At 33.9% G+C, this 26,544-nt stretch overlaps 1 protein-coding gene across 7 annotated transcripts in view; it reads left to right on the top strand.

The window, feature by feature from the left end:
* The window catches only part of BLTP1 (bridge-like lipid transfer protein family member 1), a 223,529-nt gene that overhangs the window by 64,797 nt on the left and 132,188 nt on the right, over positions 1 to 26,544 (top strand). For 6 of the 7 annotated variants that reach the window (XM_059169028.1, XM_059169029.1, XM_059169026.1 and 3 more), the window contains exons 22-28: positions 4,330 to 4,557; positions 5,348 to 5,485; positions 10,332 to 10,511; positions 12,417 to 12,545; positions 15,455 to 15,574; positions 20,524 to 20,804; positions 25,460 to 25,710. In XM_059169028.1, coding sequence (XP_059025011.1) covers positions 4,330 to 4,557; positions 5,348 to 5,485; positions 10,332 to 10,511; positions 12,417 to 12,545; positions 15,455 to 15,574; positions 20,524 to 20,804; positions 25,460 to 25,710 — 1,327 coding nt within the window. The remainder of the gene's footprint in view (positions 1 to 4,329; positions 4,558 to 5,347; positions 5,486 to 10,331; positions 10,512 to 12,416; positions 12,546 to 15,454; positions 15,575 to 20,523; positions 20,805 to 25,459; positions 25,711 to 26,544) is intronic. The other variant, XM_059169027.1, reaches the window with a different exon arrangement.

Here is a 26,544-nt window from a genome sequence, read left to right as displayed (position 1 = left end):
ACTATTTAGTAGTGTAGTAGTGTCAGAGGTTTGTTGTACTAAAGTTTTTTTTTTGTTTGTTTGTTTTTTGTCGTACTAAAGTTTATATTAGTATTTGCATCCATCAAATTAACATAGAACTTGTATGAAGTAGCTATTAAAACAAATTAAAAATTTTAAAGGTTTGAAATATTTTTAAAAATACGTATTTCCCAACTTTTGTAGCAACATGGACAAGACTGGAAGAGATCATGCTGAGTGAAATAAGTCAAGCAGAGAGAGTCAGTTATCATATGGTTTCACTTAACTTGCGGAGCATAACAAATATCATGGAGGACATGGGGAGTTAGAGAGAAGGGAGTTGGGGGAAATTGGAAGGGGAGGTGAATCATGAGAGACTATGGACTCTGAAAAACAATCTTTGAGCGGTTTGAAGTGGCAGGGGCCGGTGGGAGTTTGGGGGAACCAGGTGGTGGGTATTATAGAGGGCACGGATTGCATGGAGCACTGGGTGTGGTGCAAAAATAATGAATACTGTTATGCTGAAAATAAAAAATAAATAAATAAATAAATAAATATGTATTTAAAACATGACAAATAAAATTTTTTCTAGGCCAATGAGCTCCATGCTTGCTTTTATTAGGAATATAAGTAGCTCTTTTCTTTTTTTTATCTTCTTTTTTTCTTTCTGCCTACCAGAAAGTTTAGTGTCATGCTAAATGAGATGTATTCTATTTTAATACATAACTTACGTTCTACTTAGTGTTAGAATGTATGTATATATAAAAGAAAACAGAGAATGTGAAAATTCATGTAACTGAGATTGTATTTTCCTTAATTACTATAATTAAACATCAAGAAATTCTGAATAGACTAGAAAAAAATCATATTTGTTTGACTGTTTATGAAAAATTGATTTCCAGAATCCATGAAAGAAACTAGGGTTACCATTATTATTACCAGGAAATTTGAGAAGAATATATACAAACATGCATTAAAATTTGTGAGAATATTTTATGGAACTGTTTACATCTTCTGAATTGACTTCTCTTAGTCTTACTACGTTTTTTCTTAATGGAAGAAGGAAAATCTGAATCTAAATAGTGATAGCATGTCAGTGGTAGTCAGTACTAACTTTGGATGAAGGGTTGGTATATGTGGCATATATGTTTTTCTTACTAGAAAAAAATTAATATTGAAAACAGACTACCTGTAGGTTGTTTTTTCTCCCCCTCTCCGGCTTCTCTGAATTTATTAGCTCCCTTCTTTTAACTATAGTGGTAATTCTTTTTCCTCTTCTTTGAGAAATGGGTATTATTGCATAAATAGGCTAGGGGAAAAAACGGTAGTGTCCTGTTATTTGAAGTAGTTACTTGACACTCATGATAAAATACCTCTAGGAAAATAAAATTTCATAGAGCTTTTAAGTTGATTGGAAATACAGCTTGCTTTATCATGTTTAAATTCATTCATGCTACAAACGACAAAAGAACACATCTTTTCAGTTATATAAGTTATTGCCTTTTTTCTGGGATTGTTTGGAATTTGTTTTAGAGATAGTTCAGTTTTGCATACTACCTACCATAAAATGGAAATGGAACTTTTATTTATACTTGTAATAATTTATTAATCTTAATATACCATAATAGTTTGCCATAATATATTATTACTTACTTTATACTTTGGTCAACCTTTTGGTAATTTTTTTAGTGAATCCTCAAGAAGTTAACCTTTGCAGATGGAGTTCACATACTAAAAAAACAAAATTAAACTAAAACACACAAAACTTAAACCACACAGTCAATGTCAAACATTTAACATGAGGCTCATGTTTTAAGGGATTTATAATTTAAATGTACATTTTGTTTATAATTTTCAATATGTACTAATATGATAACTCATAAAGGACTCCTAGAGTTTTGTAACTCTTTAAAAACAGTCATTGACACATTTAATAAAAATTAGCAAATGTTCTCTACTATTTTGGGGATTCAATATTCCCTAAAGAATTTGCTGTGAGTTTTTTCTGTTTCAGATAATTAAATGTAGATTGTTTTGGTGGTGAAATTGAACATTAGGCCCAAGAGAACATTTTTCTTTTGACTTTAATAATCCACAGGAATCTTTTCTGTTTTTGAGTTTAAAAATTGCAAGAGACTTAAGAGACTTCTAAGAAATCTTTTAAAAATAAGAAATCACTTAAAAATCTTTTAAAAATTAGAGTAGGATTATTAACAATTGACTTAAATGAATATAACTCATTTTTATTGATTTGTTGGTAATTCTTAGTATGTCAAAAGCTAATAAACATGAACATTGTACACTGATTCCATTTATCAGTTGTATGGAAGAAGGGTGTAGAGGTGGTTGGGTCTGGAGGCTATTTGTAGATAAACATCACTGAAGGAAATATTTTACTTTTCTCCTTTCTCTGACATCCATGCCCATTGCAAACTATTGGACCTGTCTTCAGGACCAGAATGGCATGTGTATTTTGAAAAGGCTTCTCAAGTGATCTGAGGACTGCTGCTTTGAGTACTTCTAGATCTTTAGTGTTGATTGAAATCCATTAGAAATCTATTTTTAGCTTTAGAAATGTAATGTTTGAATTTAGGATAAAAACTAATGTTTATTTACATTTATATTTGTGCTTGAATTTGTCCATGCTTCAGAGTTATATAATAAAGGCAATTATCAAGATGTCAAGTGGGTTCTAAGTAGGACCTGTGTTACTAGAGCCAGATAACAATAGAGAATGCATCAGTTTTGTGAGTCCATATATGTGGGATTTTATTACCAGCCCCACCACTAATTAATCAAATGACTGCAAGCCCTTCAACATCATTTCCTATGAAAAGATATTTAATTGGCCAGATTGACTGACTAGAATTCTAGCTAGAAAATAAATGTGTCAATAAATAAAATGCAGAATTTATCAAAATACTGACTTGATTTCTAATATTGAACAAATATGGTTAACTGTGTTAGGAATATTTTAACAGCTTTTGATTACTACTAACAGATCAAATAGATAAAATTTAAATTCAGAATAATGGGAAGAAAAAAGAATTTCATTTAAAATGAGTCCAAGGGGGCGCCTGGGTGGCTCAGTGGTTAAAGCCTCTGTCTTCGGCTCAGGTCATGATCCCAGGGTCCTGGGATCGAGCCCCGCATCGGGCTCTCTTCTCAGTGGGGAGCCTGCTTCCTCCTCTCTCCCTCTCTGTCTGCCTCTCTGCCTACTTGTGATCTCTCTCTGTCAAATAAATAAAATCTTAAAAAAAAAAAATAAAAAAATAAAATAAAATAAGTCCAAGAAAGACAAATACCATTTGATTTCACTCATATGTGGAATTTAAGAAACAAATGAGCATGGGGGGAGAAAAAGAGAGAGGCAAACCAAGAAACAGACTCTTCACTGTAGAGAACAACCTGATGGTTGCCCGAGGGAGTGGGTATGGGGATGGGTGAAATAAAGGATGGGGATTAAGGAGGACAGTTGTGATGAGCACCGAGTATTTGACGTAAGTGATGAATCACTAAATCCTACTCAATGAAACTAATATTACACTGTGTAAACTAAGTGGAATTTAAATAAAAACCTTAAAAAAAGAAAAAAATAACAAAAAAGAAAAAAAGAATTTAAATAAAAACCTTAAAAAAAGAAAAAATAACAAATAAATTTAAATTCTGACACAAAAGGAACCAGAATATTAATAGTTAAAATACTTTGCATAAGAAGCCAGGATGGATTATGTGAAAGGGTGTTTTGGTAACTATTGATAACATATGTATTTTTCATCAGTAACCAAAATTGGAGATTCTTATTTAAGATTTAAAAACACTTCTGATAAATATTTCACCCAGAATATATGGATTGTAATAGTTTGCTAATTGGATTTAGTCAAATTAATTTTTAGTGAATTGATCTACCCTTAAAGGATGTCTCTAGGTACTATTGCCTTAGAACTCTGAGAAAGATTGAAAACTGTTGAACATTTCATATTTTCAGAGTTTTCTTCTAGGACCTAAATTGCAAGTTTTTGCTATAATTGGAAGTGATGTTGTCATGAAACTTTACTATAAACTTATGTAATTTTTTATTTTTGTTTTTTGGGTTTTTTTGTTTTTTGCTACAGAATGTTTATTTGCTAAGTAGCCAAGTAAGTATATGCCTTAAGTATATACATATCTTTTTTTTGTTGTTGGTTTTTCATTTCAAGGAAGCAGACCATATACTTTTAACTAAATAAAATAGTTGAAGGAAATGCTTGGTTTACAAAATTCAGACTCTAAGTTGAAAAGTTATTGTTACATACCTCTTTAATAGAAGTTTGTTCTTAATATTTATAGGAAAATTATTTTGGGGAAGATGACATGTATATGGATTTTGAAGAGGTTATTTCAAGTCCTGTTCTGTCACTGTCAACATCATCCAGCTCTGGGTGGACTGCTGTTGGGATGGAAAATGACAAAAAGGAAAATGAAAGTTCAGCCAAGTCAATTCATCCGCTTACCTTACGTCCTTGGGATATTACTGTACTTGTTAATTTGTACAAAGTTCATGGACGTCTTCCTGTTGTAAGTGTTTATGTATCAGAATAGTCTGGAGTATATTACGAAATTCACTCAACTTAAACTGTAAGTGTGTGTACACACATGCACACACTAATAAAAAAATCAGATTTGAAAACTTGAAAATTTATCCTTTTACCATAATAAAGCTAGTTTATTATTTTCTTCATAATGTGATTACTTGATCATTGTTAATTTTCTGCTTTTCTTCTTTCACTTCAGTTCCTTCTTTCTGTTCTTTGGAACTTTAGAGCATTTTGTCTCAATGTTGAGTTGTTGGGTTTATAGTTAGCCTGATGGATACTTTAGGATTTACATTTTCTTATCCTTTATCCAACTCTAAACCTTTTGGGGCCATTATGGTGAGCCTGCTACAAAATCAAGATTCAGCTTCACCCTGCTGGTTGAACTGTTTTCAGGGGTTCAGACCTAGCACAGAATCCTGGTTCAGTCTTAGGTTGACCAGTGGATTGTTGTGGGCAGACTTGGAATGAGATTACATTGCCAGAGAACCTGGGTTGGAGTGAGACCAGATACGGAGGAAGAGGCCCTAGAGCCTTGTGCTGCCTACTAGCTCCATACCATGCACCTAGGATTGAAAAGCAGAGGAGTCACCTTTGGTGCTTAGTGAACCTAATCTTTCTGGGTTACAGAATAGTTAATTTTGTCAGTGAGCACTGTTTCCCCTTTTTAAGAAGCAAAATCTCTTAACTATATAAAGGTAATTTTTATTTTCTTGTACTTCCTTGGTCTTATTTTTTCTGTATCTTGATTATGGTATTTTGTTCGATTTTAGCATGGAACCACTGATGGCCCTGAGTGCCCTACAGCATTCTTGGAAAGACTGTGTTTTGAAATGAAAAAAGGGTTTCGGGAGACCATGCTGCAACTTGTCCTGTCACCCCTAAATGTGTTTGTCAGTGATAACTATCAGGTAATATGAAAGTGAGTTACAGTAGAGATGTAGAGATGTATTATTGCTTATGGGGTTGAAACAGTGTGTTTAGTTTCTGTGCATGGTATATATAGCTCTTTAAATTAAAGCTTGTAATTTAACAAGTAAGAAGTTTTGAATATATGTGAGTTTTTCAAGAATCTCAGTTTTCTCTTTCTTTTTTTCTGCTGTTCCCTATTTATGTGATCCTGTATAATTATATTCTATATATATTGTTTTTAGAAATGGAAAAGCACAGTTTTTAATTTTTTCATATATTTATGGATGTGAAAGTGTATAAAATTTTGGTGGAGTCTGTTGAAAATTACAACCTCAATATTCATATTAACCAGTACTATAAATCTTCAAAACATCCATATCCACATGGATTATTCTTTTTACCTAATATACTTCCAAGACATTTCATTAATCCCCTCAAGATATCCCCAGGGCTCTTTTGGAAGGGAACCAATGATATTCAGCAAATGGGAATAATTTACATTCTTCAGTAGATTATCGCTTTATTATTATATTTTAATGCCAAATGGCTTCACTTTTCATTTAACACTACTTTTAGGGCTCTTTTCTACTTTTAGTCAAGTTATAAGTTTTAGAAAAGTAAATGGATTTTAATATAAGGCAAAGTACAATTATGAATGGGAGGATGAATCTGATACCCCCAAATCATCAACAGATGATAAGGATTCTGTATAGTAACTGATCATTTTATATAAAATAACCTAACCCCCCATTTGTAACTCTTTTTTATAACTGACTATATTTTTCTACAAAGAATTTAATTTTTTCATATGTGCATATATTGAAACACCTGACCTCCTAATAGCTGAAACTTAACACCTAATATATGCTTATTTTTGCCACAGAATCTGTTTCCTTCATCAGACTTTTGAAATTGTAGGCATACCTCATTTTATTGTATGTTGCTTTATTGCGCTTGCAGATACTACATTTTTTTACAAACTGAAGGTTTGTGGCAGCTCTACATCAAGCAAGTGTATCAAAGCCATTTTTCCAACAGCACTTGTGCACTTCATGTCTCTATCACATTTTGGTAATTCTCACAGTATTTCAAACTTTTTCATTATTATATTTGTTATAGTGATTTGTGTTCACTTATCTTTGATGTTACTATTGTAATTGTTTGGGGGTGCCCATATAAGATGGCAAACTTAAATGATAAATGTTGCATGTATTCTGACTGCTTCACCAACCTGCTGTTCCCCTGTCTCTCACCCTCTTCTTGGGCCTCCCTGTTCTCTAAAACAAAAAGGTATTGAAACTGGACCAACTCATGACCCTGCAGTGGCCTCCAGGTGTTGAAGTGAAAGGCAGAATTGCATGTTTCTCACTTGAAATCAGAGGGTAGAAATGATTAAGCTTAGTGAGGAAGGCATGTCAAAACCCAAGCCAAGCTGAAAACTAGGCCCCTTTCACCAAATAGCCAACTTGTGAATGTGAAGGAAAAATTCTTCAAGGAAATCAGAAGTGCTAGCAATAAACATACCAATGATGAGAAAGCAAAATAGCCTATTGCTAACACAGAGAAGGTTACGGTGGTCTGGATAGAAGATCAAATCAGCCACAGCATTCCCTTAAGCTAAAACCTAATTGAGAGCAAGGCCCTCATGCTCTTCAATTCTGTGAAGGCTGGGAGAGGTAAGGAAGCTGCAGAAGAAAAGTTTAAAGCTAGTAGAAATTGGTGCATAGGTTTGAAGAAAGAAGCCATCTCCATAACACCAAAGTGCAAAGTAAAGCAGCAAGTGCTGTAGAAGCTGCAGCAAGTTATCTAGGAGATCTAGCCAAGTTAATTCATGGAGGTGGCTATACTAAACAACAGATTTTCAAAGTAGATGAGATAGCCATCTAGTTGAAGACGCCATCTAGGACTTTCATAGCTAGAGAGAAGTCAGTGCCTGGTTTCAAAACTTCAAAAGACAGGATGACATTGTACTTACAGGCTAATATAGCTGGTGACTTTAAGTTGAAGCCAATCATTGAAAATTCTAGGGCCCTAAAGAATTATGCTAAAACTGCTCTGACTGTGCTCTCAATGGAGCAACAAAGCCTGGATGACAGTCTCTTTATAACATTGTTTACTGAATATATTAAGCTCACTTTTGAGACCTAGTGCTCAGAAAAAGAGAGCCCTTTCAAAATATGACTGCTCATTGACAATGCACCTGGTCACCCAATAGTGTTGATGGAGATCTACCCTGAAATCAATGTTGTTTTCATGCCCGATGAACATAAGATCCATTTTGAAGCCCATGGATGAAAGAGTCACTTTGACTTTCAAGTCCTTTTATTTAAGAAATATGTGTAATAAGACTATAGCTGCCATAGATAGTGATTTTTCTGGTGAATCTGCACAAATTTAAAACCTTTGGTACAGGTGCGTTCTCTAGGATTTGGCTGCGTGTTCTTGATAGCATTAGTCTTAATGCAGGGCCTCAAGGTTAAGGATCTGAGGTAATGGATGGTTATTGTGTCCAACTTAGGAAACCATCCCCTTTTAATTTATGAGCATTTTATGATGTATATTAGTTTCCTAGGGCCACCATAGCAAAGTACCTCATACTGGGTGGCTTAAAACAAGAGAAGTCTATTCTCTCACAGTTCTGGAGCCTAGAATTCTGAAATCAAAGTATTGACAGGGCATGTTCTCTCTCTCAAGGCTGTAGGAGATTAAATCCTTGCTAAGCTTTTGGTGGTTGCTAGCAATCCTTGGCATTGCTTGTCTTATAGATGCGTATCTCTGCCTTTGTCTTCTGATGGCAATGTCTTCATGTGTCTCTGTGTCCCAGTTTTCCTCTTCAAAGGACACCAGTCATTAGATTAAGCCATACCCTAATTCAGTGTAACCTTATTTTAACTTGATTAGATCTGCTAAAACCCTCTTTTTAAATATAGTAAGGTCACAATCACAGGTGCCTGGGCTTGGGACTTTAAGTGTGTCTTTTTAGGGTACACAGTTCAGCCCCCAATATGATGCAACCGCACCATAAAATCTAGACTATGATCTTTGTTGATGTACTGGATAGGCTCTGTCTTTAGGACAAACCTAGATCTGTATGTATTTTTGAGCTCAAAAAAATATTAATCAGAAGTATCTTATACTGAGAATTTTCGAATCTTAGTGCCAGAAGTGATCTTTATTGACCATCCTCCCCAGCTTCTTCAGATAAAAAAAATAGAAGGGAACTGATACCTGGAGAAATTTCTGTGATTTTATATATAGTCACATAGCTTATGTGAAAATAAAAAATATATTAAAGGAGCTGCTAGAGCTATTATTATTGTCATACTTAGAAATTTCCTTTTAAGAATTACTTATGAATTTGATTTAGCTCATATCCTTAGTTTTTTGTTGTTCTTGTTTTTTTTTTTTTTAAGAATACATTTCCTAGGGGCACCTGGGTGGCTCAGTGGGTTAAAGCCTCTGCCTTCGGCTCAGGTCATGATCCCAGGGTCCTGGGATTGAGCCCTGCATCGGGCTCTCTGCTCAGCGGGGAGCCTGCTTTCCCCTCTCTCTCTGCCTGCCTCTCTGCCTGCTAGTGATCTCTGTCAAATTAAAAAAAAAAAAAAAATTATTAAAAAAAAAAAGAATACATTTCCTAAAATGTGTTGAAACAAGGATTGCCAACACTGTTTCTTGTGCAGGTGGCCTGCATACAAATACTAAAAAGACTACTGCAGTAAAATTAGTTTGGGAAATACCTGTGAACTGTCCCAATATATATTAGTACATTGAATTCTCTGAATAGACTTGCTGTGATGAAATCTATATAGTCATTTAGCGTTATCTTCCTTTTGCGGTCACTGTTAGGTGTGGTGAGATAAATGGTGAATAAGGCAGAAATAATTTTTACCTTAATAAACCTGGTGGAGAAGAGAAATATGGAAGAAATACAAAACGATGGTTTGAGACAAGAACATGGTAGAATTTGCCTTCTTAGATCTCTGTGGTTGTTTTGTAGAGTATGGAGGAGGGAGATGTAAAAAATGAATGCTGGGAGGCTCTGCACACATCTTAGCAAGAGGTCATATTATTTGGACCATGATGATAGTAGTGAAGATAGAAGAAAATCCATGTATTTCTGAGAGATTGGGAGGTAGATTCTACAAAATTGGTGACTGATGGGTAGGGCATTGCCAAACCTATTTGATTCTATATTACTATATATATTCTATATTACTATATTACTATTCTGTGGAGCTAGTGTTCCATGGACTACCCTATTTTATGACCTATCTTTTAGCTTTGTAAGTTCCAGAACTTTTCTTTTTGAAATATTTGCTGCTTTTTGGTAGTAAGTATGTAATTTCTGATAAATAAATAGGTAAATATATCATTTTTATATTTATGTAGTTCTCAAAATTTATATGAAAGATGGCTTTCTTTCCTACTTCTTCATTTTATGGTCATAATGGTCTTTGTTCTTCCCTGTTATTATTTTTTTTTCTTTTTAGTATTTTAATCTCATTATTCCTGTCTTCCCACCAAAGATTGGTCTCTTATATTCCCTGTCAGTCAGAATACTAATTTCTTTTTATTCAAATATTGAGCATTTCATTTGTATCAGAAAAGTATCATTCTTTCTAGGACTTTGCTCTCTTGCTTTGCAGTTGGACTCTGAATGGATATTGTCACTAAAGAAGCTTAACTGAGACTCTCTGGTACAAGGTTGTGTGTTAGGATTTTATGGACCCGTGAGTGTTATTTTCCAGATAGTGTGTTTTTACTGTTAGTCTCTGGAGGAAAAAAACAACTAGAAATAATAATGCAGTTTTCTTGTACTTCTTACAGTCTTCTTATTGTTTTCAGCAGCGACCTCCTGTGGATGAAGTACTCAGGGAGGGTCACATCAATTTGTCAGGTCTCCAGCTGAGAGCACATGCTATGTTCTCAGCAGAAGGTCTTCCTTTGGGAAGTGATTCCTTAGAATATGCATGGTTAATTGATGTGCAGGCTGGAAGTCTTACAGCTAAGGTCACAGCACCACAGGTATGATTATCTGACTTCTTTTTCCTTTGCTCACCCACTTTGCCAAGAGCAAATTGTTTGCCTGTTTGGATGTTCATTGCATTTTCACTAATAGCATTCTGAGGGCCAGACAATTCTTTGCTTTTTGGTTGGGAGTCATTCTTGCCATTCAGGATTTTCTTAGCAACAGATGAGTCAGAGACAAGTTTCACTTTTCTGAGCCACATAAAATTGAAGAGTGTAATGTTTTATAGTTCTGCATAACACTTTCAAGATCAAAACTTTGGGAAGTATGAGAACTGGTCTGGAAATTGTATATATTATTAAAATTACATTAGTTCTTTCTCTGCTGTTGAAAAATTCTTTTTTTCCATGGTATTATGGAGTAATTTTTTAAAAGAATTTTGCTTTTTTGTATATTTCTTAAGTAGGATTTAAAAATATTGTTTACAAAACTCAAGATTAAATAGCTCAGTTCTTATCATGTCTCAAAGCAAGATAACATCATTTGTATCTGTTTTAATGATGTGGACTTAAAAAAATAAGAACAAATTTGATAAAATCCCCCTCCTCCTCTTATCCCCTTTAATCTTTAGAAGACTCAGAGGTCATAAGGATCATTTAGTTCTTGAAACGGACCATTTATATTTAGCCAAATAGCTGTATTACTGTAACATTTCACCTATTGATCCATATATTTATGATGTACATGCTTATCTTGGCATTTAAGAAGAGTGGAATTTGATCTTGAATGTTTGAAATATACCTGCTCAATTTTAATAAAAATTACAGAATGTGTATGAAACATTTATAGGTAGGAAATAGCAACAGTAAGGTGGGTAAAGACTCTAGATACCTTGCATATCTGCAAGAAATTTTTGAAAGGCAGCAAAAATTAAAATTCTAGAAATAAGAAAATGGATTTGAAAAGGGATATTTTATATAAAAGTAGATAAAATACATAATAGAGTGTATAAAAATGGATGGAAAGAAATACTCAGTGCTCACTGGGCTGGTGACTATCCTTTCCTTATTATCCACCATCTCTTTTCTCTAATGTATAGGTAAAGACTGAAATTTATTTTAAAAAGTTTGTTCCTTAACAAAGACAGAATAAAGCCATGCTGATTGTATAATAATGAACACAATTCCTTTAATCTAACAATTGCTAGAATCTCATATGTTTCTAAGTTGCCCTTTTTAGAAGATGAAACATTTCTTTCTTCTGCACTAGAATCTTAGCATCACTTTTGAATGAGCATTTCTTGAATCCATAGGTGCTTTTTAATGTGTATTCCATTCTTTGTATGTTTTAAAAGTGAAATTTATGTTTTCTGATAGTTTAAACTTTTTTATTGAATGATATCCTGTATACCTGTATTTCAATATGTTTATTAACAATTCTAATCAATTATAAAATGAAGGGTTTTTTTTGTAAACCAAAGATTTGATGAAGAATTAATATATACTTAAGTTTCTGTTTACCTAAACAAAAGTGCTATAATCTTCAAAATATCTAATTTTCCAAAATTGCAGCTCACTATGATAATTAGATAATAATTTCATATCCAAGCTTTTTTGTTCATTATTAGGTAGAGAATTTTAGGTGCTTTTGTGTACAGAGGATTCCAGTTATATAAGAAGGAAGATTTAACCTTGAAGGAGATACTTACTTTGTAAGTTGCTGAGGTTGAATTTTTCAGTTATCATGCATTTTGTCATTCACAAATGAAAAGTAACATAAGCTTAAAAATGATGTCAAGGTAGAAATCATGATTCTAGCTAAAAACTGTGCTATGTAGCAGCAGGTGTAAGACAGCATTTGGGTTCTTTCAAACTGTATTAATATTCTTGATAAGCTTTTGAACTCTCAACATGTGTTTAGAATGCTAACACTGTTTTCAACCTGTCACTGCTTATTTGTAGCTAGCTTGTCTGTTGGAGTGGGGACAGACATTTGTTTTTCATGTGGTATGTCGGGAGTATGAACTGGAAAGACCTAAATCAGTAATAATATGTCAGCATGGATTTGACCGTCGGTTCTGTGAATCCAAGGTATGTTAACAAATATTTGAGCAGTATTATAGACATTTATGGATTTTTTAAAATGAAAGATTGAGATATCAGCTTTAAATCCAATACACATAGCCATGAAGTAAGCATTATTGTTCAGTTTTCTCAATTAATAAATTATTTTGCAGATTTGTAGCCAGTTGTTATTTAGTTGCAAGTATCTAACATACGAGGTAATTATTAAAACAAAAATTCACAGGTAAATAGAGATATTATAAAGATTATATCTCACGTCTTACATTTTTACTTTTAACTCATTTTCTTATGTAATTACATTCTTTTGGATATAGCTAAATATTTATGTAGAAGATTTAGAAACTGAAGCAAGAGGAAGGTTAAATTCCTTACATGACATTGTTTATAGACCTCCCTAAAACATACCTGTTCTTTTGTAAAATGGTTAGTAACATTGGCATTTGCCAAGAAAACATGGCAGTTCAAAAAAAATATTTTTATTCTAATTCTATAACATACAGATAACCATTGTTAACAGTTTAGTTTTCCTTTCTAATTTCTTCCTATATATGTTTTTCCTTTTTTTCCTTTTGTTATACATACTATGTTTATTTGCTGTTACATTAGTGTGAATTGAGAACAATTCATCCTGCTTTTAACTTTATGTCCAAAATATCTATAACCTCTGCTAATTTACTGACAATAAAGGAAACTGCTATAATTGGTGGTAAAATAGTTTTTTTTCTTGTTATAAACACTGCCAGGATCTAGGGAATCCTTAGTTATATGTCAAACAATTACTTCCTTATGGATAAATGGACACTTGTAGGTGTCGCCTCTTTCCTTTCTTTTTTTTTTTTTTTTTAAGATTCAAAGCTTTCATGTTACATTAAAATTTTTAAAAATCAAACATTTTTTATTGCCTTAGAAAATTACTTTGTGTCCCTTTGCAGTCAGCCATTCATTAGTCCATGCAACCACTGATGTGCCTCTGTCATTTTAGATCAGGGTTTTTTGGGTCTGTTTTGTGGGGGCAAAAGATACAGACATACCTTGTTTTATTGTGCTTTGCAGATACAGTGGTTTTGTGTCTTTGTTTTTTAACAAGTTGAAGGTGTGTGGCAACCCTGCAGCAAGCAAATCTGTCAGCACCATTTTTTCCAACAGTATTTGCTCACTCTGTGTCTCTGTGTCACGTTTTGGTAATTCTTGTAATATTTCAAACTTTGTCATTATTATTATTGTTACAGTGATCTTTGGGTAGTGATTATGACATGCTGAAAGCTCAGATGATGGTTAGCATTTTTTAGCAGTAAAGGCTTGTACATTTTTCCTAGACATAAGCTGTTATACACTTAGACTATAGTATGTAAGCATAACTTTTATATGCACTGAGAAACCAAAAAATTTACTTTTTTAAAATCTTACAGTATTTATTTATTTATTTATTATTTTTATTTTAATTCCAGTAAAGTTAACATATAGTATTATGTTAATTTCAGGTACACAATGTAGTGATTCAGTATTTCCATATATTACTCTGTGCTTATCAAGCATATTCTTAATCCCTTTCACCTATTTCACCCATCCCCCAGGCCACTTCCCTCTGGTAACCATCTGTTTGCTCTTTATAGTTAAGGGTCTATTTTTTTGTTTGTCTCTCTTTTTTCCTTTTTGTTCATTTGTTTCTTAAATTCCATATATGAGTGAAATCATATGGTATCTGTCTTTGGCTTATTTTGCTTAGTATTGTAGTCTCTGGATCATCCATGTTGTCACAGACGGCAAATTTTAATTCTTTTTTATGGCTGAGTAATATTCCATTTTGTTTATACACACACACACACACACACACACACTCCATTATGTATATACACATGCACGTGCACGCACACACACACACACATACACACACCACGTCTTTATCCATTCCTCTGTCAATAGACACTTGGGCTGCTTTCATAATTTGGCTATTGTAAATAATGCTGCAGTAAACATAGAGGTACTTCTATCTTTTTGAATTAGCATTTTCATATTCTTTGAGCAAATACCCAGTAGTGCAATTACTGGATCATAGGTTAGTTCTATTTTTAATTTTTTTCAGCAGTCTCTGTACTGTCTTCCATGGTGGCTACGCCAGTTTGCATTCCCATCAGCAGTACAGAAGGGTTCCTTTTTTTTTTTCCACATCCTCGCCAACACTTCTTGTTTCTTGTGTTTTTTATTTTAGCCACAAAAATTTAACTTGCTTTATTGTGGTATTTGCTTTATTGCGGTGGTCTAGAATGGAACCCGCAATATCTCCAAGGTATGCCTTATTATTATAGAACACTGGGTATAATGCAAGACATCTGTGTTCTACCCACTAATGAACAGTTGTATGCCATTGAGCCAATAATTTACTCAGGGTTGCCATTTCCCCAAGAAGTAGGTAAAGTGTATGTTTTCTTCCAGCCTAACCATGACCAAATCTGTTTCAGGAGTAAAATAACATTAAATTTGTGTCAGTTGTCCTTAGATATCATAATAAAACTTACGGTTGATATATTTGTAAAAACAAGTGTATGTGTTTGTGTAGTATAGAGTACTCATAAGAAAATCTTACAACTTTAAACTCCTATATAGTTCTTATAATCCTGTGACACTGTTTACTTATCATTTTACTTTGATTATTTTTTGTGACTTTTAGTAACTGTATTCTGTCAATTTAGACTTGCTTCTTTCCCCTTATGAATGAAAATGGTACATACTTATGATTAGTTTCTAATTAGTAAGTCTTTAATTACTGATAATTTCATTTATCATTATGAAAATGAGATTTGACTAATTTTTTAAAATATGCACATAATGAAAATTTTATTTAAATCAGCAGGTGTGAGTACCAAAATGGTGAAGTGAGGGTGAAGAATTAAATATCCAATTATTTTTCTTTTTAGTTGAGTTGTATACCTGGGCCTTGTCCAACTTCAGATGATTTGAAATATACTATGACTCGTTTAGCAGTAGATGGAGCAGATATTTATGTCGTGGAGCATGGCTGTGCTACAAATCTAAAGGTACACTTTTGTCTATTTCTTTACCAATACAGTTCTTTTTCCAAACCAAAATTTCCAATTCTTTTTCTTTCTTTCTTTCTTTTTTTTTTTTTTTTAAGGTACACTTATTTTAAAGGTACACTTTTGTCTATTTCTTAGGCAGTATAGTTAGTTTTTTTCTAAACCGAACTTCTTTTTTTTTTTTTTTTTTTTTTTAAGATTTATTTATTTATTTTATATAGAGAGAGTAAGACTATGACCAGGTGCTGGGAGGGAGAATAAGAGAGAAGCAAACTCCCCACTGAGTGTGGAGCCAGACATGGAGCTCTGTCTCACCACCCTGAGATCATGACCTGAGCCTAAATCAAGATTGAGTTATTTTAAATGACTGAGCAACCCAGACGCCCCCAAATCTCTATTTCTTTCTTTTTTTGTTTTTAATTTTTGGGTGTTATGTTAGTCACCATACAGTATGTCATTAGTTTGCTTGTTTTTTTTTTTTTTTTTTTGTCATTAGTTTTTGATGCAGTTTTCCAAGATTCATTGTTTATGTATAGCACCCAATGCTCCATGTAATACGTGCCCTCCTTAATATCCATCACCGGTCCAACCTATGCCCCAATATCCTCCCCTCTAAAACCATCAGAGTCCACAGTCTCTCATTGTTCATCTCCCCCTCCAATTCCCCCCCTTCATTTTTCCCTTCTTTCTCCTTATGTTCTGTAAGTAAATGAAAATAAATGATAATTGACTTTCTCTGCTTGACTTATTTCACCTAGCATAATCTCCTCCACTCCCATCCATGTTGATGCAAAATTTGGGTATTCATCCTTTCTGATAGCTGAGTAATATTCCATTGTGTATATGGACCACATCTTCTTTATCCATTCATCTGTTGAAGGGCATCTCTGGTCTTTCTACAGTTTGGCTGTTGTGGACATTGTTGCTATCAACATTGGGGTAGTTGAGTTGGCTCTTCTTTTCAGACCACCTGTATCTTTGGGGTAAATACCCAGTAGTGCAATTTCTGAATCATCAGGTAGCTCTATTTTTAATTTTTTGAGGAACCTCCACACTGTATTCCAAAGTGGCTGCACCAACTTGCATTCCCACAACAGTGTAAGAGGGTTTCCCTTTCTCCACATTCTCTCCAAGACATGTTCACTGTCTTGTTAATTTTTGCCATACTTACTGGTATGAGATGGTATCTCAGTGTGGTTTTGATTTGAATTTCCCTGATGGCTAATGATAATGAGCATTTTTTTATGTGTCTCTTAGCCATTTCTCTTCATTCATTGGAGAAGTGTCTGTTCATGTCTTCTGCCCATTTTTGAACTTGATTATTTGTTTTTTTGGTGTTAAGTTTGAGAGGTTATTGGATATCAGCCCTTTTTTTGTAATGTCATTTGCAAATATTTTCTCCCATTCTGTGGATTGCCTCTTTGTTTTGTTGACTGTTTTCCTTTGTTGTGCAGAAGCTTTTATCTTGATGAAGTTCCGAAAGTTCATTTTCACTTTTGTTTCCTTTGCCTTTGGAGATGTGTCTTGAAAGAAATTTGTGTGGCTAAGATATCTAAGAGGTTACTGCCTGTGTTCTCCTCTAGGATTTTGATGGATTCCTGTCTCTTATTGAGGTCTTTCATTCATTTTGACTTTATCTTTGTGTATGGTATAAGTGAATAGTTGAGTTTCATCCTTCTGTATATAGCTGTCCAATTTTCCCAGCACCATTTATTGAAGAGGCTGTTTTTTATTTTTCCATTGGATATTTTTTCGTGCTTTGTAAAAGATCATTTGACCATAGAATTCAGGGTCCATATCCGGGCTTTCTACTCTATTCCATTGGTCTATGTGTCTGTTTTTGTGCCAGTACCATGCTGTTTTGGTGGTCACAGCTTTGTAATATAGCTTGAAATCAGGCAACATGATGCCCCACCTTTGTTTTTCTTTTTCAACATTTCCTTGGTGTTTTGGGGTCTTTTCTGGTTCCATACAAATTTTAGGATTGTTTGTTCTAGCACTTTGAAAAATGCCCATGGTAATTTTGATTGGGATGGTATTGAAGGTGTAGATTGCTATGGGCAGCATAGACATTTAAACAATGTTTATTCTTCCGATCCATGAGCATGGAATGTTTTTCCATCTTTTTGTGTCTTCTTCAATTTCTTAAATGAGTGTTCAATAGTTCCTAAAGTACAAATCCTTTACCTCTTGGGTTAGGTTTATTCCAAGGTATCTTATGGTTTTTGGTGCTCTTGTAAATGGAATTGATTCTTTACTTTCACTTTCTACAGTTTCATTGTTAGTGTATAAGAAAACAACTGATTTCTGTGCATTGATTTTGTATTCTGCCACATTACTGAATTGCTGTATGAGTTCTAGTAATTTTGGGGTGGAGTCTTTTGGGTTTTCCACATAAAGTATCATGTCATCTGTGAAGAGAGGGAGTTTGACTTCTTCTTTGACAATTTGAATACCTTTTATTTCTTTTTGTTGTTTGATTGCTGTTTCTAGGACTTTCTAGTCCTATATTGAACAGTAGTGGCAAGAGTGGGCATCCTTGTCATGTTCCTGATCTTAAGGGAAAGTCTCTCAGCTTTTCCCTATTGAGAATCATATTCACTGTGGGTTTTTCATAGATGGCACCCACATCTAATGTTCCCTCTGTTCCTACACTCTGAAAAGTTTTAATCAGGAAAGGATGCTGTATTTGTCAAATGATTTTTCTGCATCCGTTGAGAGGACCATGTGGCTCTTCTCTCTTATTAATTTGTTCTATCACATTGATCGATTTGCAAATATGAACTACCTACCCTTGCATCCCAGGAATAATTTCCACCTGGTCATGGTGGATAATCTTTTTAATGTACTGTTGGATCATTTTGAACCTAAAGATACATCCAGATTGAAAGTGAAGGGATGGAGAACCATCTTTCATGCCAGTGGACCATAAAAGAAAGCTGGGGTAGCAATCCTCATAATAGACAAATTAGATTTTAAGCTAAAGACTATAGTCAGAGATACTAAAGGATACTATATCATTCTTAAAGGGTCTATTCAACAAGAAGACCTAACAATTGTAAATATATATGCCCCCAACATGGGAGCAGCTAACTACAAAAGCCAACTGTTAATCAAAATAAAGAGACATATTGATAATAATACATTAATTGTAAGGGATCTTAAGACTCCATTCTCAGCAGTAGACAGATCATCTAAGCAGAAAATCAACAACAACAAAAAAGAGCTTTGCATGACACACTGGACCAGATGGACCTCATAGATACACACATAACATTCCATCCTAAAACAACAGAATACTCATTTTTCTCGAGTGCACAAGGAACTTTCTCTGGAATAGAACACATACTGGATCACAAATCAGGTCTCAACTGATATCAAAAGACTGAGATTATTCCCTGCATATTCTCAGACCACAATGCTGGAACTCAATCACAAGAAAACGTTTGGAAGAAATGCAAGCACTTGGAAGCTAAAGACCATCCTGCTCAAGAATGTTTGGATCAACCAGGAAATCATAGAAGAACTTAAACAATTCATGGAAACCAATGAGAACGAAAACACGTCAGCCCCAAACCTATGGGATATGGCAAAGGTGGTCCTAAAGGAGAAATACATTAGCCATCCAAGCCTCACTCAAAAATGTAGAAAAATCCCAAACACACAAACTCTTTTACACCTTAAAGAACTGGAGAATCAACAACAAATTAAGCCTACCCCATTTATGAGAAGGGAAATAATTAAGGTTAGAGCAGAGATCAATGAGTTAGGAACCAGAGATACAGTAGAACACATCAGTGAAACTAGAAGCTGGTTCTTTAAAGAATTAATAAGATCAATAAACCACTGGCCAGACAAATCCAAAAGAAAAGAGAAAGGGGACCCAGATTAATAAAATCATGACTAACACCAAGGAAATAGAAACATTCATCAGAAATTAATATCAATAGCTATATGCCAATAAGTTAAGCAACCTGGAAGAAATGGATGCATTCCTGGAAACCTATAAACTTCCAAGACTGAAACAGTAAGAAATTGACAACCTGAATACACCAATAACTAGTAACGAAATTAAAGTAGTGATCAAAAACCTCCCAAAAAACAAGAGTCCAGGACCTGATGGATTCCTTGGGGAATTCTACCAAACATTCAAAGAAGAAATAAGATCTGTTCTCCTGAAGCTGTTTCAAAAAATAGAAACAGAAGGAAAACTTCCAGACTCTTTCTGTGAGGCCAGCATTACCTTGATCCCCAAACCAGGCAAAGACCCCATCAAAAAGGAGAATTTCAGACCAATATCCCTAATGAATATAGATGTCAAGATTCAAAACCCCCATTTCTTGAAATAGAACACACATATATAGTTTGCCATCTCAGAGAACACTACAGAATTCCAGGAGATAACTTTCTGTTTTGGGCTTGTCCATGTTCCCTTCCAGTCTTAAAGCAAGCTTTCACTACTATTTTACTCTAATGGAATTATCATAACTTTGCTTTATGGCAGGGATGTAAACTTGGAGGTTGCTTTTATGGCGGGGATTAAATTGGTAGTGTTTTTAAATTTTGATTGCCTTTAGGCAATTTGAATTTTAACTGCCTTTAGGTTTTGTACATTTATATCCTGCCTAGCTCCTGAAAACATTTGTTTGCCACCTCTGCTTTGTGGGTTACTGCTTAAAATTAAGCCTGTTAAAAGTCTGTGATTTTATTACTTACTACCAACATTTCCTTCCTCTTTTTCTTGCTTTCCTTTTGACTTAGGTTCTTTTCCTTTTATCCTTTTTTTATTAATTGACTGTTTACTTTTCTGTTGCATTTATCTTTTCCATTTCCCATTTTTCTCTTTTTTTCTTTCATGAAGTTTGAAATAATACCTCTTTTGTAGTTTATTCTAAGTTGCTTAAGAGTACAGAAACTACATTTTATTTCATTTTCTTTATTCAATTTAGATGGGTGCAATTCGAGTTGCAAACTGTAATCTCCACAATCAGTCAGTTGGGGAAGGAATAAGTGCTGCAATTCAGGATTTTCAAGTGAGACAGTACATTGAACAATTAAATAATTCCAAAGTTGGACTTCAGCCTGCAATACTACGGAGGGCCTATTGGCTTGAAGCAGGGTCAGCCAATTTAGGACTCATTACTGTTGATATTGCATTAGCTGCTGATCATCATTCTAAACATGAGGCTCAAAGACATTTCCTAGAAACTCATGATGGCAGAACTAAGAGGTAAGTGAAATTTAAGGAAGTTAATCATCCCAAGTTCAGACAAAAATTACCTTATAATTATAGAGGAAATTCCACTGTTAGAAATGGAATAGGAACATTTTACATAAAGACTAAATATGATTGTGCTGGGTACACCCCAGTGAAGATGTAAGAACCTGATATTTAAGTAAATACATTATATACCTCATCTCTTGTAATGGTGCGGTTAATGGAAATAACACTGTTTTTTAATGTGTTTCTAAGCCCATACTATGTGTAATAGCAGTGAAATGAGCTTATATTACTAGTTCCTAAGTAACATTTTATAGAGCACTACCCCTCTTTCTCTCTCACCACAGCTTGCCACTTTCATTTCATCATTTCTAGAAAACATCATTGCTATCACCATGTATTCTACGAAACTCTTGTGGGCTCTCAAAGTTGCAAGGGAGACTAAGGGAATATAATCCTCAAGAAATAGTCATTAAGAAATAATTGTATCTGCCATTTAAAAAGTTGCCAGAGCCTCTTACTGAATAATACCTGTTTAAACTGCCAGTATAACTTTTTCCATCCCCATCTCCCTCATTATAAAGTTAATTGAGCTTATTTTTAAAATAGAGAAAACTATTATGAAATAAAGGAAAATAATTACCATAACCTTACCACACTGAATTTGTCATATTTCTTCCCCATATTTTTAATGTATCTTTCTTATACTTGAAATCATCCTGTATTTATAAATTCTGCATGTTGGCGTTAAACTTATATCCTAAGCATCTGCCCATATGATCAAAAATTTTATAAATTTCCTTTAAAACAAATGATAATACACCATCAAAAAGATACATTGTACTTATTTAGCCATTGCCCTTATTCATTAAATGCATAGAAAATGTTTCTAAAGTCCTCATTATATATAATAGTAAGAGGAACATTTTTTGCACATAAAATATTTTCCCACATGTTCTTTAAATTTAAAGTTTCCTTAAAAGGGGGGGTGTGACTGTGCTAAAAACTGAGGCTTTTGATTTGCATTCCCAAATTCCCAGAAAGATTATTTCACTTTATATTCCCAGTGACTTTTTAAGTTGAGTCTGTGTCTCACTGCATCTTTGCTTCCCTATGTGTTTTATGATAACTGGAAGATGATATTTCTGTTTTATTTTGCATTTCATTATTTCTGAGATTAATATTTTTTTCATGTATTTATTGGTGGTTTTTATTTCCTCATTTGTGAATTGCATCTTATTATTCTATGTATATTTAATTAATTGGCATATTGGTATATTTCTTACCAATTTTTAAGAGCTCTTAAATCTATAGATTACATCCTTTCAGTAGTCCCCGTTGCTAATATTTTGTAATTTGTTTCTTTTTAAAATTTTTTTAGTCTTATGTACAGACTTTATTTTTTGTGTATTCAAATATGTCAGTGTTTAACCTTTATAATTTCTTGTACTAATTTGAGAAAATATTTCTTTTGCTAGTAATCACATGGCACCTATGTTTTCTTTTTTTTTTTCCTATTCCTTTTGTTTTTATTGTTGTTAACATTAAACTCTGTTTTTTTTGTTGTTGTTGCTCTTTATTTTTGTTTTTCTTAGAGAATGAGAGAGCCTGTGCATGGGGTGGGAGGCAGGAGCAGAGAGAGAAACTTAAGTAGGCTCCATGCTCAGCATCCCAATGGGGGACTCTATCTCATGGTCCTAAGATCAAATCAAGAGTCAGATGCTTATTTTTCCATCACGAACTTTTAGCTGTTTTCATCTGTTAATTTCCCCCAAAGAACTATTTGTCTAGTTTTAAAAAATTCTGAGTTTTTTTACTGAGATTACATTAATCTTTTAAGTTACTTTAAGATCCTGACATCCTGTAAATCTAAGTATGGAAGCTCATGTGTGGAGAATAATGTTTTTAAAAAATTTGGTTTTGGTTTTCTTTGTTAATTATTGCTCAGGAAGCCAGTAGCTATGAACAAAGTGCCTGGGTCTAATTAGGTCAGATTGTAGAATAGGGTGCTAATGAAGTGAAGAAAATGGCACCATGTGACTCAGGTTCCAGGTGTTCAAGTAAATCCAACCATTTAGATTGGTTTCAGTGCTCTCTTTGGTTAATAATTGTGAAGAGTGGGATTTTACCGTATTTGCAAGCTAACAAGTTATCCTGCCACAGTTTCATGGGTGCTGCCAGAAGACACAAAACTCCTGGTCAAGGACAAAGGTCTTTATTACAACAAAAGTATGAACCAGAGTCATGTGTGTTTGTATGGGTTCCCTGTGTTCCCCAAGTAGGGTTGCCAGAGGAACTATAGGATGCCTAGTTAAATTTGAATTTGAGATAAACAAATAACTTTTTAGGATAGGTGTGTCATATTGTCCCATACATTGCGTAGGACAAACTTACTTTTATTTGCTATATCTGGTACCCATATTTATGAATCCTTTGGAGGTGACACAAAAAGTCCATGATGGGTATCTACACACAGTGGGGTGCATTATAGAAGAAGAATATTGAACTTAAGCATTCTACGACTTTTATAGTACGTGAAAGCCAACCTACTCTTTTCCAGGGTGAGACATTACGTCGTCTCTTTAGGTTGTTTACTGCCAGTACAATCACAAGCAATGGCCTGGTCATGGCTTTGCATACTTGGCATACCAGGCAAAAACAGGTAGGGATGTTTAGGGCATATTGGCAATTGCCTCTCCCAACATGGTAACTCACTGACCTTCAGATTTGGCTGCCTTTGTGCATATCTGATTCCTAGGAGTTTGGGGGCCTATCTGTATTCTTTTTTGATATAACTGGAAAAGTTACTGGATACACAGGTCATTAGTTTCTTTAGTGTTTTTGAAAAGTATGGTTCCCAAACCACCAACCCCAGTGTCTCCTTGGAACTTGTTAGAAGTTTACATAATCAGGTCTTACTTGGCCTCAGTCAGAAACGCTGGGGGTGCAGCCCTGCACTCCATAGTATAATAAGCCCTCCAGGTGATTCTAATGCAAGCTAAAATTGAGAACTAGTGCACTGGATTGTAATAAAGGGAGGGAAGGGGAGCTAACATTTGTTATGCAACTTCTATATTCCAGATTTTATATCAGGGGCTTTACATTTAATTTCCAAAGCAGTCTTATTAGGTGTATCAGACCACAATTTTATAGTTGAGGAAACTGAAGCTCAGAAATTTTAACTAATCTGACAAGATCCTAGAGTTACTAAGTGGCACAGCTGGAATTTGAACCCATATCTAGGTGAATGCAAACCTATGCATTTTTCTAAGCTTGTTGCTACACAAATTAGCTAAATAAAAAAGTGTGTAGAATATATAAGGTGTTTTATTTTTACAGTGTTTGCAGTAGTTTGCTGAGTGATTGAATCTTAATACTTTATAAGGTGTTTTATTTTTACAGTGTTTGCAGTAGTTTGCTGAGTGATTGAATCTTAATACTTTAAAATAGGGAAGTGATTTGAATTTGGTAACAATTAACTGAAGTAATATGTCAGATTCTCACTAATCGTAAGGCTTTCTTACATTTTTCCTACTGTCTTCTAGACTGATGTTGCACTCCTATTTTGATGTATTTCATCTCATCTTTCACATCTCAAATACTACTTTTTGAAAGTTTCCTTCTGTTTTCCTTGTCACAACACCTTGTGTTTTTTTTATTTTGTTTTTACCTCATAGCACAGTACAGTTTATGATTAGATATTTTGTTTCTGGCTTGTCTTTGCCTCTGTGCTCTGAACTTCATATGGATAAGACTGTGTCTGTCAGTTTCACTTAGCACAGTACTAGGCACATATCAATATGTTCAAGAAATATAAATGAAAGAATGTAAAATGGAAATGATAATACCTATTCTGTCTTCCTTGAGGGCCCTGAGGATCCAATGAGATAATGCATGTAAAAATACTTAGAAAAACAGACTGTTAATATGAAGTAATTCTATTATTTAAAGTTAAAAAAAGAAGAATGAAGATTTATCTCCCAAATTTGTATTACGGAATATTTTTTTAAGAAAGTTAATATACTGACGGGCTTTTGTGTGGATCATTTACAGAACCTAATGCATTTTACACACATTTTCTCCCACTGTCCTAATTCTTAAGACTTTGTTCTGAGTCCTTATTACAAAATTATTACAGTTTTTTCCTCTAATATATAGACTGCATTATTTTGATTTTATTGAGAAATAAATTTCTTATTTGCTCTATACCTATAGTATTTTGGTGTATTTGCCTGTGAAATAGGCCCTGAAATGCTAACGGCGATAAATTATCTATTTAGTATAACCTGTACCAATAGTTTTGTCCATTTTTTACTTTGATGTTTAAAATTTTTAGTCCTTTCGAGAATATTTACTACTATTTTTAAATTGGATTTAAATGTCTGATCTTTATATTTACTTCTTTTTAGTTCTTTTTTTTTAATGTATCTCTCTCTTTTTTCCTACTTACTTATATCTCACCATGGTGAGACTACTGTTTTTAAGAAAGGCAAAATGATTAGACATTCCACAGTAAAATAAGCTTTTGTGTTTGTGTTTATGTTGTCTTTTAAAAATATTAACAATTAACTTAGTTTTAATTAATTATCTGCCAAAAAGTTTATTTCCTAATGAGTTTTTGTTATGTTGTTGCTTTTGTTTGTTTTGTTTTGGGTTTTGTTTAGGTTGTGGTTTTTGTGGCCAGATGATACCCTGAAGAATAAGAGGTGTAGGAACAAGTGTGGTTGTCTCGGTGGCTGCAGATTCTTTGGTGGCACAGTAACTGGCCTAGATTTCTTCAAACTTGAAGAGTTGACACCTTCCAGTAGTTCTGCATTTTCAAGCACGAGTGCAGAGTCTGATATGTATTATGGACAGTCTCTGCTACAGCCTGGAGAATGGATTATTACTAAAGAAATTCCCAAAATTGTAGATGGTAATGTGTTATTTTGTTACTTGTGCTAATCTTTTTTTTATCTTTATCCTTTATGCCATTTTTGAGAGAAATTCAGTGTTAGTGTGTTCAACTCAGTTTTTTGAGCAGTTTTGTAGGTAGGTTCAGTATAATCTTCCTTTGTTTTGCAGGTGATTTAACTAAGCCTGAGAAGACTAGTGAGTTTTTACAGTTACCTAAGGCAAAAGTAGGTCTACTCTTCAGACCTATTGTTGACATTGGTGATTTTCCTAGAGAAGCTTGTTCTGAGTATTTCTTTATATATATTCTTATTTTCTGTGACCTCAGCTTCCAGAGATTTACTTAAGAATAGCTGTGCTTCAAGGTAACAGTTGTTTTACCAGCTTACTTATATAGGAAAACTTATCAATAGTAATATTTATACCGTTGGCCCTCATATTACCAACTCTTCTGCAGGATATTCTTATCATTACTAAAACTGATCATGTCAAAAAGAGAAATGTGGCCTTTCCTTAGACCCTGTAGGATAACTTGGCAGATACACAGGTGTGTTGTAAGCAGTAAATGGTGGCTTTAAGTATACTAGATTTAGATTTATCTAGTATCTTATCTCTGAAGACTTCAGAAGTGAATTTTCCTTTGGATTTTTTAGTTGTATGTTCCTACAATTAAGTGCAGTATTTACTGCTTAAGTTGTCATGCTGTCAAGAAGTGAAATATGGAAACGTCTTGCTATTTTACTAGTATCAGCCTTTTCCCCTTGATCTATTCAAAAACATTTATAGCACTGCCTTTTGTCAGTAGACCAAAAGGAGGGAAGAAGTAGTTTTGATTTTCCATGTATAAGGAGCTCTT

Source organism: Mustela lutreola, chromosome 1 (assembly GCF_030435805.1).
Source record: "Mustela lutreola isolate mMusLut2 chromosome 1, mMusLut2.pri, whole genome shotgun sequence".
Lineage (NCBI taxonomy): Eukaryota > Metazoa > Chordata > Mammalia > Carnivora > Mustelidae > Mustela > Mustela lutreola.
This window is presented reverse-complemented; position numbering and strand designations above follow the sequence as displayed.